This window comes from Pomacea canaliculata, linkage group LG10 (assembly GCF_003073045.1).
Source record: "Pomacea canaliculata isolate SZHN2017 linkage group LG10, ASM307304v1, whole genome shotgun sequence".
NCBI classification, from domain to species: Eukaryota; Metazoa; Mollusca; class Gastropoda; order Architaenioglossa; family Ampullariidae; genus Pomacea; species Pomacea canaliculata.
Window position 1 is genome coordinate 21,215,946 of NC_037599.1, and position 20,048 is coordinate 21,235,993.

Consider the following 20,048-nt stretch of genomic DNA (forward strand, 5'->3'; position numbering starts at 1 on the left):
GTGGCTTTGAGCCGACCATGGTCCATGTGTGTATAACATCAATGATAAGACCAGATCCAGCTAAGTGCTTTCATATAATTTCATATAATCCACTTGACTCTGGCCGTGTTTAGTGGCTTTGAGCCGAGCGTGGTCCATGCGTGCATATCCTCAATGCGAAGGCATGATCCAGCTAAGTGCTTTCATATAATTTAGTTTGCCCCTAAATAATATTAGATAATACACAAGACGTCATTCATACACGAAACAATATGACACTAACCCCAACTCACTATAAATTAAACAAGAATAGTTTTAGACCTTTGACCTAGCTTGTTAGCCAATTATGTTTTTAGTTAATTTAGTTATTTTTAACTGGTCTCAGTAAAAGACTATGATATAAAACTATCGCCAAACTCAGTTCGTAAGAAAGATAGACCATGACCAATCATAGTTTATAAATTTTGTACTTTTACAACTGTGAGTAGGTAGTAAATAAAAAGTTTTGTAAGAGTGTTCATCCGGTTACATATCGGCTTATTATTGTATTTCAGTTGTTTTTTAAGAAAATAATACTTATAAAGTACTATCAACTCATAAGGCAGCGACTCAACTGTTACTTTATGGCATACTCACTCACAGTAGAAAGAAGCAGGATTATTGATGCTTTTGCAAGACCGCCGTGCGATACATCTGCCTTTGATTTGTCACGGACAGAAAAAGTATGTTTTACATAAAATGAAACGTCACGTGAATTGTTGCTTTGTTAGTTCCCAGAGGCAGAGTTTGTGATGGAAGAAGGTTGGGTAGCTCGTCCCTGGAGGCAGCGTCATCCTGTGTACAATGCCTGTCCCCGAGTGAAGGTGTCAATGGTGTTTTGTTTGTTTATTACGAACTTACATAAATACACGTCCATGGGTTGATTGTTTCTATGGTTTAAGATAATATGTGTGTGTGTGTGTGTGTGAGCTACATATTTGGATCTCAATCATTAGTCCCCACTGACTGTAGATTATCGCTGGTACAGGGGAGCAATAATACCCAACGAGTGAAATTAAGAAAATCGTCCGATTAGTCATCAGTGGAAGCAGTGGAAGCAATGCAAATGTTATTTGTGCTGTTGCAGTTTTAATCAGAGAGAAAGAATGGCACTTGTTATAATTGTTATAAAGCCAGTCAGTTACACATAATTTTATACACACACACACGATTATCAGAAGTGTAATTTTCAATACTGTGCATTCAGTGACTGTTATCACATAAACCAGTTCATAAATTTAGGCTTACTGAGAGAATCGAACCTCAGATTACACACATTCTTTCTCACCCAGCTGCACTGTCTGATTACACATTGAGAAAACTAATTTCTGGATTTGGCGTACAGCCAGTGTTACATCCCATACACACCACAGCTTCACCATGAAAATGCAGACAACCCCAGGCCACAGTCTTTGCTCTTCTTCTGGTGTTGAGGTCTCAGGAAATGGAATATCTTATCAATGTAAACATGCTTCCTGCTTCAGACTCTAGCTTTGTAAATTATTTAGTGCACTGAGAAGATGACAATCATAGTCTTGCTGTGCTGGATGAATAACATAAAAGCATTCTTCATTAGCTACAAACACACTGTCATGCAGTATGTAGTATATAACATTCAAAGACATTTGCCCTGGGGAACTGGGCTCATGGGTAGCTGTGATGTAATAACACCCACATTAATATCCCTGCTCTTCCTGGAACAGAAGACTTCATGAGATGCAATGAAAATCACACCATCAAAGGATTAATAAATTCATGAATCCAAAGCATACAGAATATGCAGAATTCATACATACAAACATTTGGTTTATATAAAAGGGGTCCCAGTACTATCCCAGTACTATCTGCGTTTTCAATACTACAGTGCTGTTAGCTCTCACTATAGCCACCATCCATTCCATATACATGCAAATAACATCCCTCTGCCATTTATTTCTGTACCTGTATTGCCATTGTTATTGGTTTCTTGTTTACTGTCTGAATCAATCATCATAGTCTTACTTCTGTTGTAAATCGATGCTGATACTGGTGTTTTTGTGTACGGAGAGAGGTGTGATTTCTTCAATTCAATTTCTTCAGTTTTACAATTAAAATACTTTAACTAATGTTTTAGATGTTCAAATGAGGTTGAAGTTAATAGCATGATTTAAATATTATTAATGTATTTCAATATTTATTTTAATTGTAAAACTTATTGTGATGTTTATATGAAAATAATTATTTGAATTTTAATAAAAAATTTCGCTGGCTTCATAATTTTTATAGCTAAAATTTCATTTTAGTGATTCAGCGTCGGGGAATTAGTGTCTGGGGATTAAGTGACTGGACACCAAACACACAATCCAACAAGTCTGAGTAGCACTTTAGATAAAACTGTAAACATATAGAAATCTCTTCAGATATTTTTAACATTTCTTGGTCCTTTATGGCGTCCTGTAGAAGACTCTTGATTGTTGAAGAATGAGGTGAAATCAGAGAGATGGAACGGACAGTTCCTTGACTAATCCGGAGACGTCTAAAGAAAATAAAAATGGATAAAGCCTACTGGAATAACCATACCCATATCTCAAACCAATACCTACTTTTAACTAACTATATCCATAAAATATTCACATATATATCACACATATCCAATACTGAAATTTCTCTATTCTTCAAACATTAAAACACAGACTCACCAAAAATCAACACAAATATACACTAAGCTCAACAGGTTTAATGTTACACCAATTCCTCTATACAAATCTGGTCAGGATTTGTACCCAGTCCAGTCAGGACTAAAACACCAAGTCGGTTCAGGACTTGTTACAAACAAAACGTCCTCTCCGGACGCACTGAGAACACCAAGGAGACTGCTCTCCCCGCTCCCGTCAAGGAGAAACTCACTACTTTTCCTATCTCCTTCCAGGCGAAAAAAAAAATAACAGCAGGTTTGTGATACTGTGTGTTGATTGAACTTGATCGCAGATGCCCATCAATGGCGCTAGGTTTTAGACTCACTCGCCCGTTACGCAGTGCTGATATAGTTGCATTCCAAACACAACTACAGATGGCGCTACTTCAGTCACCCTCTGCCTAGCCACTTGACTGTGTTTTGCGTAGAGTTGTTGATGGCCATGCCACAGTGTCTCGACGTCTGATGCGCCAGTCCACATGGTCACCTTGGTATTCACAGGTCCGTGTTGACCTCCGCGACCTGAAGTGAACTCGCCAGCGAGCTGAGTGTGTTTGGCGGAAGACTGGACTCACCATCCACAGAGAGATTTATAACGCCGCCAAGCGAAGCGTTGCACAATGTGTCAAGAAGACCAAAACATCAAATCTTCAGGCCCAAATAAATAATTGCGCCTCCTCCAGAACACATTTTGACACATGAAATCAAAAGACTGGAATTAGCAAGGCAATTCCACTCCATCTATTGTTGAAGATACGAATGTTCATTTCTTATAAAACATTTTCAAAGAAATCGCCTGACGTGCTAACAGAAAGAGCTCAAATGTATTCCCTACAAAAAACATACGGTTTTCAAAAACGCAAAGCTATGGTGTAAAAATTCTCATAAATTATTTCAAATTATCATTTTAATAAAGACTTTAACAATGAAATCTGCTTCACATACAAGTAATTCATGAGTCATCCTTGAGGCATCCTTGCAGCTCTAACAACTCCTGCCAGAGTGCTGGAGTAGGTTTGTCTTTGCTTATCAGAGCAGTCAAATGATTCAGCATATCTTTTGATTCCTGAAACATCAATTTTAATGCTGTCCCTTGTTTGAGAATGTGCTGGACTAATGCTGCAACAGCATGAATATAGCACTGTGATCGAAAATGGACAATTCACTTTTAAATACTTTGACTATGGGTAAACAAAGCCTATCAATGGTGGTTGTGAAGCAGTAACTCTTGTATAACCAACACTATCTGCGACATCAGATAGTGAAAGGGAATTCACAACAAAATGGAAAAGGCAAACCAAAAATAAAATAAAATAAAATAAAGCCATAATATAAAATTGTCTGTCTTACCTTTGTAAGACACTCCCTGGATACCGCCTTCTATTGCTGCAGTTTGAGGTCTGTCTCCTTTTGTACTCTTTGCAGAGCATCAATATGTTGGCCATTGGGGTGCTCACGTGATGATGCCAATATTCCGGTGGTTAGTGCATTCACCTGTGGGCATAAAAGGTTGTTTATCACTTTTGGTTGTAGTCAGTCTGGCAGTGGTGCTGCTGGATGTACTGATTGAGATCTAAAGTAGTCTTTCTTTTGTGAGCTGTCTCGCCCTAGCATAATTAACAAGCATACAAAATATTAAGAAGTGTGCATTTAAAGGACAAGTTTTGAAAATTTAAGAATTTCTTACGTAAAAGATTGAAGAATAAAATAATAAATAATTCCTATGCTATACCAATCATATCAATATTACCCTCATGAAAAATTGAAATGAACTATTGAAAGGATGAACTAGGATTGCCGTGGTTATTGTTAAATTGCTAATCTCATTTCATGGCTCCAGACCACAAAAATTCTAATTACTGAACTCATACAGATGCCCCATTAACAGCACAGGCATTTTTGAAAAATTACAATAATGGGAATCTGTGCTGATTTTGTCAGGTGTTCTCCAAACCTATGAATTCCTTGATCTCTGTAATTCTATAATTCAAACAAGAAACATGTGTTGTTTCAAGATATAGTGTATACTAGCTATTAAGAACTGCTGTTTTGACAACCAAATACTCATCTGAAAAGACAATTTCTTAAGTTATAAAATACATCATGAATAATGATATGCACTGTTTTACTACATAATACTGTGCAAATTTTACATGAAAAATCAGTCTGTTCACTGAGACCACAGAGCATTTAGATGTTAATGGTCATATGGCTGTCAGTTCCAGTCTGTAACCACAATAAGCCCTAAGCAAGGTCTGTGTGACAGACACTGACAATATCCCAAAGCTTTTTTTTAAAAAATAAATAAAAACAATACTTTTAAACTGTATCAATAGACCGACCAAAACAATATTAACCAGGCTGATGCAACATCCAATCTATGAATATATATATATATATGACAATGAACAAACAGGTTAAAAGTACCCCTTTGAACCCAAAATACCACCATCATGAAGACTCCAGGTACACCTATCTGGCAGAGTTCCCTCCTTCACATATTTTGTCAACTTACTTGGTGGCCAGTCTGCTTCCATCTTTAATTGTGTGCTGAAAACAATAAATTGTCATTCATGAACCCTTCTCAGAAAGGCTAACTTTTTGTCTTCATGGGAGTGGGTTAAACTTTTGACTTTATCTGTCATATTTAGTCCAGAGTTTATGACTGCATATGGTTATGTCAAACTTGTATACTCAAGGAATTATTGTGAACGAAGGAAACATAGTAAGCAATCTGTTCAGCTGACATGATTGTACTGACTGCAATTTACTTCTCTGGTATGCAATGTTATGATGCCATAGAAATAAAATTAAAAAAAACTATCATCCATGAAGAAAATATTAAGAAAATGAAACACAAACAAATATACGTCATAAGGAGACGGGATTTAATAACAATAATAATAAATGCAAAATTTGTAAAGCGCATACTCACACTCCATTGTTTGTATCGGTGTGTATTAAATAGATCTGTCTTCCTTCTTTCAATTCCGCCAACTCTGCTTCTACAATTTTATTCACTTTCTCTGCTTCGTCCAGGAGGACGACATGATTTGAACTATCAGTTGCCTTAACGTATTACAGGGCTTCTGCTTACGCAAAACATTGCGTACAGTACGCATTAAAAGTTCGGAGGACCCCTTCAATTTTCGTCAATGGGGTCCCCTTCAAATTTGGGCGAAGAACAGGGACCCCTTAAAAATCTGAAGAAGGGTTCCCTGGGACCCCAAAGAATTTAGCAGAAGCCCTGGTATTAGATTACATACGAGCGCACTATTCAAAAAGAAAACTTTGTTTGACAAATCACACCTGATAAGCATACATTAAATCTGTGTTGTACTAGAACACTGTATACAGTGTTTTATAAGAACCTGCAGTACGTGTGTGGTAAACAAAAACAAAAGATTACAACCTTGCTTTTGCACAGTCACGTGTTGTAAGCAGCAGAGAAAATTTCACGCCGCGTGGAATCATGGGAGTACACACATCCACAAGAATAGCAAATATTTATAGTTACGTAGCATAGATGTTTTATAAACTGTAATGATTTAAAAATATCAAACCTAGCGATAAGACAAATATAACAAAGTCTTTAAAAAATGCTTTTTTGTGAGGATTGTCAGTATCTACGCCGCGAAGGTAGCCAATAAAACTTTGAAATGTTTTAAAAAAAATTACGTCATCTGCGGGCTTATGACGCGCAGTGATAGACGTTAACTTTTAAATGTTTATAAAAGCATTTATTTAACTTTTTTGTTTTAAATGGTTTATTTTCTAATAATTAAATTTTTTTTGGTAAATGTTTTTAAATGGTTTCTAAAATGTTTCATCTAAAACTTAAACCTTATTACAACCATGTAAGCGCTTTTTTAAACGTTTTTAAAATGTTTCCATGCTATCTGGGGATTACTCACCCATGAGTGTGTGTGTGGGTGGGCAGATTGTATCTATTGTTCTCTCGGGATAGTTTAGTGTGTAAAAAAATAGTGTTTACGCTTAATGCAACATTTTCCTGCACACCATATACAAAAGAGGATTTCGTACATTTTTCCACAGGTGTGACAACAGAAAGTTTCTTTTATGATGTGAACATAATAGCTATGAATAAAACTAGAATGGGTAAAAAAAAATTAGTGTCTTAGTGTTGGTCTCACAACCTATAACACTTTTATCTTAAACTGAAGTTGATATCCATGTATCAACGTGCACTTTTAGACATGAACATCATGACAATACATCGATATCAAAAACATCGGCAATTATGATTCTCGCAAACTTTTTAACTTGAAAATTATGTTTAATTAGTTATGCTCCTTAAAAGTCATAAACACAAGCAAAAATGTCGAAATTTATCAACTCTATTATAATTTCACTCAACTCTCTCTATTCTAATTTCATTATCTTTACAATTCGTGAGAATTGTTAAAAGTGTTTCCCACTTACTATGATTTTTTTGGCAGATATAGGAGTGTAACGCTTTGCAGTCCTCGAAAGCCAGAAAGTTATCAGAGGCGATCATTCCACACTCCTTTGAACCATCGTCCTGCTTCAGGTCAAAATTACTTGGAGATGCCCTTTTCAGTCCTACCCACCATGGCGAGCTGGTAAGATTGATATTTTCCAGTATTTTTACCTGGATTAAAATATAAAAAAATTCATGGTAATTATTCATAAATTAAATAATGGCAACACATAAAAGAAATTCACAAACAAAATATGAGCATTAGAGAGATCCGACATCTGCTAGACACAGACGAACTAAATAATAACGAGATGAGCTTTCTAAGTCGAACACACACACGCACGCATGCACTGACGCATGCACACACACACACACACACAGGAACTCTTACAAGCTTGTAAAATATAACATAATTTTGCAGTCTAACTTCTACAAACCTGTATATTAATGTTTATAGTAACACGATGGTCAGCATAGTCCAACACAAGATTATCACCATTTGTCACCGCATTGCCAAATATAACAAAGAACGACAAAGAGACATTTTCAAAGTACTTCTTGAACTGTGTTATTTACACCACATACCAGTTCAATTAAAGTTCTCACAACTAACAGTTTTCCTCCCTCGGTTTTGCAACTCTCCTGAGCACCGGACCACGATAAAGCCTTATTCGACAACTTGTAACACATCGAGAATATCTTGATCCAGCCAGAGTCACAGTTGTCTACAAATTGAGAAAAATAATGTCTTGAAAGGTTTGAGAGCTTCTTTAACATCGTTATTCACACAAGCACTCGTTGTCAGTCAGATAAAATATCGGACATTAGCAAGAATTTGTCAGTGTCAGTTAGCAGGGCATCTCCTATTTGTTTTAATGTATTTCATTACTTCTACACTAAATATAGTTTGACACTTTTATCACTTTGGTCTTACAACATGTCTACCCACACTTGTCCACACTATTCACACTACAAGCGTGTGTGGTGTCCTACGCCATTGCTTTGATGGCCTGTAGGTTTCATTTTTTTAGAGACTTTATTTATTTTAACTTTATTAAAATGCAGAAGGATTATAATACCTGCGTCTTCCATTGATTTCACACATATGAAGTATCGAGAGGAGTTACATGACATGTCACTCAGAAATCCGTCAGAGTCCATCACCACACAGTCCTCTGTATTGAGCACGTCCTTCTTCCACTGGCTGAATGGATAGCAAAACAGGAGGGTTGTTGTTAGGGTATGTGAGATCGGAAATCGAATGTATTTACATATTTCAGCAAGAAGCAATGATGACTTGACGTCGTGCGCCACCATCGACCTGCAAGGCCTTACAAAAAAGTGCAAATATATGTGCAAAATGATGCAGGTAGATATGGGTATCTAGCTAGATAGCTAATCAGTTCTTTAAATTAAGGCAATAGGGTAACTCACGTTACTGCAGGGGATAAAATCGGAGGCTTTTTGATCCACTGCCACTTGCCACTAGATGGTACCCTCCGTAACCCCACCCACCATCGGTCGATGGAAGTAAAGCGCCATGTCTTTCTCCTGATCTGCAACTTAAAGGCCGAAGTCGAAATGGGCGTGTTTTCAAATGGTTTCGCCCGTGCGAGGGAAGGTAGGAGTACACGGGGTCAGTACCAGCGGTCAGTCTTCCCTAATTGCTACCCTGGCCCCGAGGCAGGGTGGAGATCGCAGGCGATAAACCGTCTTTCTCAGCCGAGTACTTGGGGTTGGCGGTGAGAAAGCTGGAGTGAAACGGTTGGCAACTGAACATACTGTCACAGTCAGAGTTAGGGACCGGCAATTGAATGTATTCTCCATCAAATAAAAAGAAAATAAGGGAGAAAGAGATGAACAGCGGAAATGACACAAACACAAAGACAACTGAATTTTAAAACTTTATTTTTGATGCTTTCGTGTATCTGTTTTCATCTCTCTATATCTTTCTTCACTCATAAGGTTGATAATATTCACAATATTCAGGTTATTCATCTGGTGACTGACAAAAGTACATCTGTTTGAGTGCAATGTTCGCACCTTTACAAATGGGGAACAATTCACACTTGTAACACCTGTAACACCTGTAACTCAGAGTCCATGTTTGTCTGTTGGTGAGTACAAGGTGAAGAAAATTGTAGGTCACGTTCATGCACATTCAGTCTCGTGCACCTCTTGGCTTCAAGTGAACATTTCAAAAATGGGTGGACACGTGCTGATCATCTTTGGTTGTCCTACCGGACATAATATCGTTTGTATTTTGTAACTAGTCTCCGCTAGGTGACAGTTATTTTGCAAGTGAAAGAATGTACCTTGCACTACATCGGGGATTATCGCCATTCAATATTTTCAAAAATGTTTATTGTGCCAATGTGGGACATGTAAATGATACATTTGTGAAAAGCGCCAGTCTGTAACAGTTTCACTTCAAACAAAACAGTTTTCTCTGACCGACGGGATCAGTGTGATGACAGATGCAAGGCACACATGTGGAAAAACTTCACATCACACTGATGATGTTACTGTGGTAGTATCGACCCACAGTATCGCAGAGAAACTCATTGTGAATGAAATAAAAAAAAAATTGTACTCAAACTAGCACGACGCGGACAGAATGCGAGTCTGGAAGAGTCAGATAGTCACGTGGCCGTTCACGTCATGACGGTGACGTAAGGCAGGGTGAGATGTAGCCACGAGGTGTTATCGTCGTAACAGACAAGTCTTAGAGCGAAACATACGTACTTTGATTACGTAAGAGAAAGGACAATGTTACGCAACGCGAACTAGAAACGAGTGACAATTAGGCAATTGAATTACGTAACACACGCAGAGGCTGATGGGACCTACGTCATACACTAACTGTAGTGTGTGATTGGTTGTAATGGTAGGACACGTGGTATGTCTGACCAATCGAATGCATGAATGCCACGTGCCAGATGTTTCGATTTTGAGTTTGAAGGCAAACTCGAGGCTTTTTGCGATCAACTCTTGGGGAGGAACATCGAAGTGATTTCTCAGCTCAAAACTTCGCTACCTGGATTTACCAAACAGTGTGACCAGTCTACAATGGAGAAAAACCCAACGCCACTGAAGAAACGCAGTAAGAAAACTTTGGCGGACGGCACTGTTAAAACCTACGAGTATAATGCTGTAACAAAAGATACACGCTTGTTTTTTGATGATGAAGAAGCAAGAAAAATATTTAATGATAAGTTTGAACTTGGGCTAAAAAATCGGGATGTAAGTCCCGGTCTGCTTTTGTGTCCTCTCTACTGGATAATTTCTTGAGCGGTGAAAGTCCTGAGTTTCCCTGCAGTCAAGATAGTGATAATGTACCCATACAAGAACAAACATCATCAGCAATCCCATGTTTGTTTGTTGGTGAGCACGACAAGGTGAAGGATATTATTGATCAAGTTCATGCACATTCAGTCTCGTGCACCTCTTCGCTCGAAGTGAATAATTCAACAATGGATGGGCATGTGCTGATCATCACTTTGGGCTGTGCCAACAGACATACTATCATCTGGAGCTCGTCATCCCCACTAGGTGACAGTTATTTTGCAAATGAAAGAATGTACCTTGCGTACATTACGTCGGGGATCATCCCCATTCAATATAAAAAAATTTCTAATTTTGCCAATTTGGGACATGTGAACGATACATTTTTGAGGAAAAGGCTGCCACGGTTTTCTGCAGTCGTTGACGTCTTGAAGCGCCAGTCCGTCGCAGCCGCACTTGCAGCAGAACAGTCTCCTGTGGACGATGGGATCAGTGTGATGACAGATGCACGGCACGCTTGTCGGAAAAATTCGTATCACACTGATCATGTTACTTAAGGACTGTCGACTCACAAGGTTGTAAACCTCCAACATATCACCAAAGAGGACGACGTGTGCACCCAGCGGCACGAGGCAGTGGGATGTGAGAGGATGTATGCAAGTATGAATGAGTCAGGTGTTAGAATTCAAGAACACGTTCACGATCGTAACGTGACAATAAATAAGTTAGTAAAAAATAAAGGTGTTAGAAACATCAACGAGAGGTGGCACGTCGCTAAGAGTATCAAAGCTGGGATGAAAAAACTGGCGCAAGTAGTAGAGTCAACATCGGCAAGACGTGGCATCCTCAGCTCAGCGACAAGACAGCAGCGGTCAGAGATCATGTGTACTGGTGTATAGATCATTGCGATGGCGACCCTGTGAGACTTAGGCACTTGTTGGATGGATGTATTACACATTTCCAAAACATCCATGACAAGTGTAACCAAGGCTCACCTTGCAGGCAATCGCTCTATATACCATCTCTAATAGTGCTGACTGATCCTGCTGCTGTCAAGCTGCTGAGCGACTTTCTACACGGCCATGTTTTGTATAAGCATCCAGAGGACTACGTGATGTCTAGGGACACATTTTATGTTGAAAGTTTTAATATATATGTCTGATGTATCTGCCTAAGCGTGTTCATATTAAAAAACACGATGCACTATGACATGCGCATGGGTCTCGCTGTTTTAGACTGGAATGAACACGTTGATAGAGACTCTACTTCCAATTATAACAAAGCAAGTGTACAGCACAATCGGAGACAACTTGGACAACGCACACATTAAAAAAGAAAACTTATAATTTAGTAGAGGATATCTGGAGATGTGTCGTTGAACAATACAAATTTGATTCCGAACATGAGGAAAATATGTTAATTGAAACAGACAGTAGTTCTGATGAAGATTCGGAAATTAATAATATAATTTAAATAACAAATTCCAACCATCATTCATTAATGAGATAATAATTTACCATCAATGTTTGTACTTTCAAAACTGAATTGTTGTTACCACGGTACAGCTCCACACCGATAAATGTATTGTCTATATAGACATGTTCCTTCCAGTCTAAAACTGCAAGACCCACTCGTATGTTATCGCTGATTTTTATCTTGTTCACTTTACATGTTTGTTATTCTGTGATATCAATTGAAGGATGAGTAATAGTGTTAAATTTTGTGCTCCATTGTTATACTGGTGATTTTGCTTTGTTATGTATCAATCTGTACGGCAGTGCCTCCAGCCACTGATTTTGTTTGAAAATTCAGTTGTTTTTATGTTTGTGTCACTTGCGCTGTTCATTTCTTCTCTGTTTTGTATATTCTAGTTTTGTTTGTTGGTGGAGAATACATTCAGTCCTAACCCTGACAGTGTGTTCAGTTGGAAACCGTTTCACTTCAGCTTTCTAACCGCCAACACCAAGTACTCAGCTCAGAAAGACATTGCATTGCTAGACTAGAGCCTGTGACAGTAGGTTCACACAGAAGCCGTTTCGCCTCATCGCTCAGACCCTGCGGCAAGTACAATGGTCGGAGGAGGAAGAAGTTTTGTTGCCAGGCGGGTCGGCGGTGTCTCTGATCTCTACCCCGCCTTTGTCCAGGTACAGTAGTAATTTGAGACGACTGGACACAAATAGCATCGCGTGTACTCCTACCTTCCCTCGCACGGGCGATACCACTGTCTTCTGTCCTGACAGAAAACTTCGGCCTTTAATGTCAAACACGTGGCGATGCAGTGGCCAACGAGAATTGCAATAAATGATGAACCTATCATTAGTGCTCGCAGTATGTAGTCATCCCACAAATTTCGCAATATATCCGGCACAGTAAACTTTTTTGTCATTTTATATGAAATGCATCTTCCCTTAGCAAGTCTTTCTTCTCGTAAACTTATGTAAAAAACACATTAAAAAACACCGAGAAACGAAACTTAAAGTACCTGCTATTGGTATTTTCTGTTCAAAAGTGAAAAAAAATTGAGCAAGAGCAGTCACATTTCAGACAATACTGCTGTAGACAGATGGACAGATACACTTGAGACAGAATCCTAAGTTCTAATTCAGTTTATTTATTTAGAAACCTGAATGTCACATACCACCTCATCTAAAGACTCCAAGGTCAGCAAGTTGGCGCCGAGTTCATTACAATTTCTCTGTGCGTCTGTCCACTGCACAGCCGGGGTAGTAGAAAGGTAGTAGCAGGAATCCAAGATCAGGATCCAGTTATTATCACAACTGTTTCTAGAGCCGTTGACGAGCTCTATGGAATAGAATAATACGTCATACGTTTTCAGTTTGTAAAATGCTATTATCTAGCCTTATATAAATATACACCTGTGACTCTCTCAATGTTATATGACTAATACAGATGTTATCATCTGTCATAGCTACTCATCTGGTGACATATGGAAAAAAATGTAAAGGTTCTTGTGTAAAAGTTGTAAAATGTTGCTCACCAACAGCGGAGCCGGACGTTTTGCCGACCGGACCTTTCGCCGCCGGATGTTTCGACGCGGGGCACTTCATTTCGGCATTTCACGCGGGACCTTTAGCCGAAGTCAAGTGTGTGACGCCCCTTAGCTCACACATTTCTCTCGCCATTGTATCAATGTATCAGTGAACTCTCTCTCACTATCCCTCCTCATGTGAACCGTTAGCTCACACATTTCTCTCGCCATTGTATCAATGGATCTCAAAGCTGTTGCGCATAATCTGTGACAAAGTGAACTGTCTGTGAAGTCTGTGTGTAAAATTTGTTTGAAATAAAGAATTATTGTGTAATCTAGTACATGTAGTTACTTTCATTCTTTGAGAAGTAAGTAAGCTCTCTCTCTCTCTCTCTGACATAATGCGGCGAAACGTCCGGTCGGCAAAACCTCCGACTCCGAAACGTCCGGCGGCGAAACGTCCGGTCGGCAAAACGTCCGGCTCCGAAACGTCCGTCATGCGCTGAACCACATAAATACTGAACATGCCTGCATCCAGTTTCGAAAACGTTTTCAAACTAGCTGTACTTACTTAAATATTTCTTACAAATGTAGGATTGCTGTGGTTCGCAGGGAACATCATTCAGTTCACCCATAGGATACATTTCCACGCAATCCTCTTGACCCTGTTCGTTGTTGGGCTCGCCTTCGTTCCACAGTCTTTTATAATGCAAGAACATTTGGCAGCATCCAAAGAAAGAGAAGGGAGAATAATTACTTTTATTGAATCTTCCAAACTGAATTATTTCAATATTTACTAACACCAGATTTAAAGAAACATGCGCAAGCGTGCAAACAAAGCACACGTGCAATCAGCGCCATACTGTTCTGTTTATTTATCTAACCATGTTTATAAGCTTGCTGGGAGAGCGAAGCTGGGTCAATCCGAGAGGCATCCAGGTGCAACATTTTGTTATCATTGTATTTAAATCAGCGTCCACATCTTTACTTTTTTTGCTTTCTTCGCGTGTTTTAATTTACAAATCTGTGTTGACACTATTCTTCTCCAGTACAGAAAATTTGCGCTTTCAATAATGGAAGGGAATTTGTTGGAAAATTGATGAAAATATTAATTGTAAAAATAGTTAGAAATGATAAATTTGTATTTATTATAGGCTAAGAAACAGTTGCTCTATATAAAAAATGACTTACATGATTTCTCCTGAGAAAGATGAGTTATCATAGAGTGACACCCACTTGCTTACACTTGAGCTGTTTTGAAGTCCTATCCACCAGATTCTTTCATAGGCAGCAAATTTCATCTTACTCAGTTTCTGTGACTTGACGTTGTCAGAGTAACAACAAAATACAACAAAACATATTACTACTCATTTGCAAATTCATATTCCATAACTTCAAAAATGCTTTTATTGCACATTTCACACTATCGGTTGCCATAGACATTTTTCTTTTTCTTGTTAACAACCAGGCCCCGTATGCAAGAAACACCGTTAGCCAATCGTCGCGATAGAGCCTTTCGGTCCGAAAGCTATAGCAGCGATAGTCTCCCCACTAACGTGGTATGCAGGGACACGCCGATAGAGCTCCACTAGCTTTCGGCGCGGGAGGGCAGTTCTATAAATAGCTTCCGGGTAGGCCCGAATTTCATGCGTAACTGCGCATGTATTTGTTTTAAAAGTAGCGTTTACTTTTTCTCCCTGACGATGTCCTTTTGCAGAAAAACGGGAAACAAAACATATGCGACATGGAAATTAAAATTTTGTTAGAGGAGATATCCATGGAAAACAAAATTCTTTCCAGCTGCTTCTCCAACAAAAGAACGATACCAAAAAAAAAAAAAAAAACCCACCAAACAAACAAAACAAAACAAAAAAAAAAATTTGGAAAAAATAATTGCGGCCAAGGTGTTGGCAAGCAGGGTGGCTGTTCTGTACCAGAAATAAAAGATAAATGGATCTACAAAAATAGACAAGGCTTCAAAAAAAAAAAAAAAAAAAAAAGGAGGCAAATAAAACAGTTGGAGACAAGGGAATGCCACCACCTGAATATGAAGAGGCTGTTGCTGCGATCCTTGGCAATAACACCTACCCTGATCAGTGGTATTGGAGGTAAGTGACACATTAACTGGCTAAAAAAGTATATAAAACAGTAAATGACAGAATAATTACTTATTTTTATTTATATTTTTTATGAAATTATAATAGAAAATGTGATTATGTTTTGCAAATCAGCTGGATGTAGGGAGGGGAGCAGTGAAACATATTGTATGCGTTGGATGTTTAAATCACGCTTATAATTGTTAATATTACACGCTTTACATTCTTGGTAACTGGGGACACAGCACCACAGGTTGAAATGGGTTGGTTTAATCTTGCCTCAAATGCAACCATTATTTACTTTTCTTTTATTGTTTATACATCAGCTATATGCTTGTTCATTAAATGAAGTACAATTTTTAAAACATGTTTTTTATTCCAGTGAATGGTCCAGATTCACAGGAGGTAAGCAGGCTGAATAATTTCATGTTTTACGGTGGCTCTATTGTGAACTTTGCGCGCAGAATGCTGTGTTCTGAAGTTTGTGTGCAACATGTTGCCATCTCAACAATACACAATGTCTTAAAATTTACATAGTGAAATTTATTTTACTCTCAAACAGTTACAATCACACATTTTAAAACAAAAGCAAAATGAAAAGTGAATAATTGCATCCACACACAAATATATATATCCACATTTAAATGATATTTTCTGTCCATTTTTGCAGGATTGATAATTTTCTGACACTTTACACTAAATCAGTTTGTGGATAACATCACTTTTCTTTAGAATGCTATTGATGTATATGCAGAAATCTAATTGCCACTCTTGCAACCATCATTTACTACATATTTTTCTTTGCTCTGCCACAGAATATTCAAGTCCCTTCAAATCGTTGACAAACTTCTATCCGTCAACACCACCCTGGACAACTGGAAAACCCTTAGAATGAAAAAAAGAAAGACAGCCAGCAAAGGAGATACAGAGCAACAGCTCATGATATAACATTTCAAAGACCAAAAAGCAGTCTATTATAAGCCAAATGGAACTAGAAATTAAAATCTCAAACTAGAAGTCTGGCTGCTAAACGCTAAATAAGCAAGCTAGACAAAGAGAAAAATGATAATTAAAACTAGCAATACTGCCAGTGTATGCATTTTTGTATATTAGAGTGGATCTGTATACAGTTAAAAAATGTGGGTGACAGTACAAAGTCACACCCCCCCCCTGCAACAGCTACTCAAAAGTGAGATGCAATGCAAACTAAAAATGTGGGTTACAGTACAAAGCATCAACACACACAAACTCATACACCTGCAACACATATTCTGAAGTGAGATGCAATGCGAAATTAAAAAAAATGTGGGTTACAGTACATAGTCTCAACACACACACACACTCACCTGTAACAGGTATTCAGAAGTGAGATGCAATGCAAAAAAAAAAGTGGGTTACATTACAAAGCATCAACACACACACACCCTGCAACAGGTATTTAGCAGTGAGATGCAATGCAAAATAAAAATTTGTGTACAGTACAAAGCCTCAACACACACAAACTCACACACCTGCAACACATATTCTGAAGTGAGATGCAAAGCAAAATGAAAAAATGTGGGTGACAGTACAAAGTCTCAACACACACACACACCCTGCAACAGGTATTTAGCAGTGCAAACTAAAAATTTTTGGGTTACAGTACAAAGCCTCAACACACACAAACTCTCTCACACAATGCAAATCCTATGTCAAAAACTAGAAGGTTTGACTGTCACATTACAGTCATGTTAGTCTGCACAATACCTAAGCTAGGATGTTAATTTTGCCTTTTTCAAATTTAAAATATCATTTAAAAAGCAACTAATCATGGCTAAAATCAAATAGACAACAAGCTGAACAAGTTTTATCAGCAGATTAATAACTGATTTATTCAGTACCTGTAACAGTGGAGAAAGCGACGCACGTCGATTCGAGGATTCGATTGCTGCTGCAATGTCATTTGTCAGTTCTAAACCATCGTGTCTTTTAAATTTATATTTCTGGTAAAGTTCTTGGTCGTTGTACCGGTCCACGGGAGGATTCCTGTCCCGAAAAACACGTTCGCGGCGCAAACAGCGTCGAATACGGTCCCCGAACATCCAGTCCGCCATCTTGTGCTTTCGGTACGATAGCGAGCTAACGGAGGGGTGAGGCTCCATTAGCCGTAGAGCTACGATAGCCGGCTATCGGCGGTCCCTGCTTGCGAATTTTCCCGCGCTATCGTGACGAAAGGGATATCGTACCTTTAGCGGCGCTATCGGTGCTCCCTGCTTACGGGGCCTGGGCATGGGTTTAACTTACATGCAATAGAAACACAATCCAATAGTATTCCGTACAGATAGATGCAAATGTGCAGACATTTTATACACAATTTTGGCCATATCTATGCTTGAAAAAATTCATTAATGCAGCTGTGTGGAGAATTCTTGTGTCTGCTATTTTAGAAGCTAATAATAAAGCCACTAGTGTTTACAAGTTTGTGTGCATGATTACATTGTGACTCAATTTATTGATGAAAAATACAAACGACCTATTAAAATAAAATCTACGCAATTACTGATATGTTTTTCCTCACATTCCAGACAAAGTACATAAGATAAAGCATTGCAAATTCCCTACAATTTGTAAGCGTTGACATTTAGTCCTGATTATTACGGAGATTTAAAGCAGATTAACGTAAAAACGATTAATTTCTCTGCCGGCTTCTTACTTGTTCTGTCCATGATTCTAAAGACAGCAGATCGGCGCCTTTTTCTTTACAGCTCGTCAGGGCTGAAGACCAGTTCGCTGCTTCCAGGGACAGGTAGTAGTAGGTGGAATTGAGAAGCATCCAGCCTGAACCCCAGTTGTCTGTCATCTGAGATGCGCCTGCTTTACACCCAGGCACTGGTAAACATGTCACATTAAGCTTTTGGGTACATCAGATAAATAATGTTGGTATGTACATAGCGATGAAAATGACACAAGACATGCTTGATGTGACAAAAGCGGTAAAAATTTCGGGGATATAGGAATTTTTTTATTTTTGGACTTTTAGGGATATCTGCATTTCGGACTGACATCACGTAACTTTCTTTATGTGTATTTATATCTTTTAAGTTTATTATTCATGACTTTATTGTGGATTCGTGGAGTTAAAGAAATGCATATGTTGTAAAATATGCAGGTTACATCATTTTCACCCGTTAGTGTGTCATAGGATTATTCCAAGTTTTGCCATGTAGCAGATTGAGCAAATATAAGATATGGATTTATACCGAAGAATGTTTATTATTAAAATATTTTAAATAATTGATAATCTAGCATTTTAAGTCGCCTAAAATCTTAAACATCAAATTTTTTGCATTCGTTTTTAAGAAACTCTACAAAGTCTAGAATCTGAAATTTTAATCACATTTACTGCATTAGCGTTGCATACTCACTCCCGGTAAAGAGAAGGATGACAGCAGCTGTTACACAGACCATTCTTGGGAACATCTCCCGTTGATTTGCAACTGTATGTCACAGACAGTGCAGGCAAGTCCTACATCCGGTGTAATCCCACAGTCAATTGTTAGGTCAACGTTTCCACTTGAAATATATGAAGAAAAACACTTATAAAGTTCCATAGACATTTTAGAAATACAAACATCAGATTTCATCGACTGAGCAGTTGCTGAGAGTTTCAGCATAGAAATACAGATATGGTCGGACATTCTAGACTTTACTGAAAACGTTTCTCTACATAGAAAGACAAAAAAAAGTTACCAACCGTCGCTTTTGAATACTGCCTGCGGAATGACAAGGAATGCCTTAGGAAACTATTTATGTATTTATTTATGCATGTCGGGATTGACATGTCAAGCTAAGTTTCCTGAAATCAAATCCTCGTTCAACATCCTGTTTTATACACATACGCTTATTCAAGATAAATATAACTCATTATACATAGTGAAAGATAGTGTGGGCTGTAACCTTTACTCTGAATAATATCCAATTTTGTGATGCTGCTGCTATTAACAGCAGCCCCATCCCTGTAATAGGTGCTGAAACTGAAACAAATGTTAGTATTATCGTCTTTTTTCAGGATCTTGAATATCTGAACATGAATATGCAACTCCCTGTAAAAAAAGCAATTCTAGAATTCTAAATCCCAAACAATTATCATCAGTACTGTCATGGCCTCGCTCGATATTCTCAAAAAATTTCTCAGTGCGGGTGCAAGTTTTTTTGGACACATGGTTGGGCACAGCGCAGATACTAATTCCCCAAAACTAAATAACCAAAACATTTATTCGTTCATTCATTGGTACCAGCTGGCAAACGGTTAAGCTGGTTCGCTCGTGCTCGTCATCGGAGCAAACCTCTGGATAGACACAGCCTAGATAACATGTGAAAGTTCAAAGAACGGGATACTACTGCTTTTGGGTTTTTTTTCAATCGACTGTGAAAAATAGTGCTTTCCAAATATTTATATTCATGCATTTATGATTCTAACTCCGCCATGGACGGTCCCAAGCCCGGCTGAAAAAGGAGGAGGGTTGGGCGTGGGGCTAGCACCCC

The 20,048-nt window shown here is 38.4% G+C and overlaps 2 protein-coding genes across 14 annotated transcripts in view; both read right to left on the bottom strand.

Moving 5' to 3' along the window:
* Positions 1-20,048, bottom strand: part of LOC112573785 (adhesion G protein-coupled receptor L1-like) — a 202,258-nt gene that overhangs the window by 171,657 nt on the left and 10,553 nt on the right. The window lies entirely within an intron of this gene.
* LOC112573077 (C-type mannose receptor 2-like) lies at positions 1,091-20,031 on the bottom strand. 13 transcript variants are annotated; one of them, XR_003101148.1, is made up of 11 exons: positions 19,258-19,510; positions 18,929-19,076; positions 18,217-18,392; positions 14,620-14,747; positions 14,000-14,127; positions 13,078-13,241; positions 8,589-8,716; positions 8,234-8,358; positions 7,740-7,879; positions 4,043-7,325; positions 2,719-3,811 (listed from the first exon to the last, which is right to left on the bottom strand). XR_003101148.1 is itself a non-coding variant. In XM_025253095.1 (10 exons), the coding sequence occupies exons 1-10, from the start codon at positions 18,981-18,983 to the stop codon at positions 2,490-2,492; spliced, it is 1,278 nt and encodes a 425-aa protein (XP_025108880.1). In that variant the 5' UTR covers positions 18,984-19,510; the 3' UTR covers positions 1,091-2,489. The 13 variants fall into 13 exon arrangements, 1 of the variants encoding a protein (XP_025108880.1); XR_003101151.1 differs by having other exon boundaries at positions 4,043-4,186; positions 5,208-7,325; positions 18,929-19,510; XR_003101150.1 differs by having other exon boundaries at positions 4,043-4,186; positions 5,139-7,325; positions 18,929-19,510.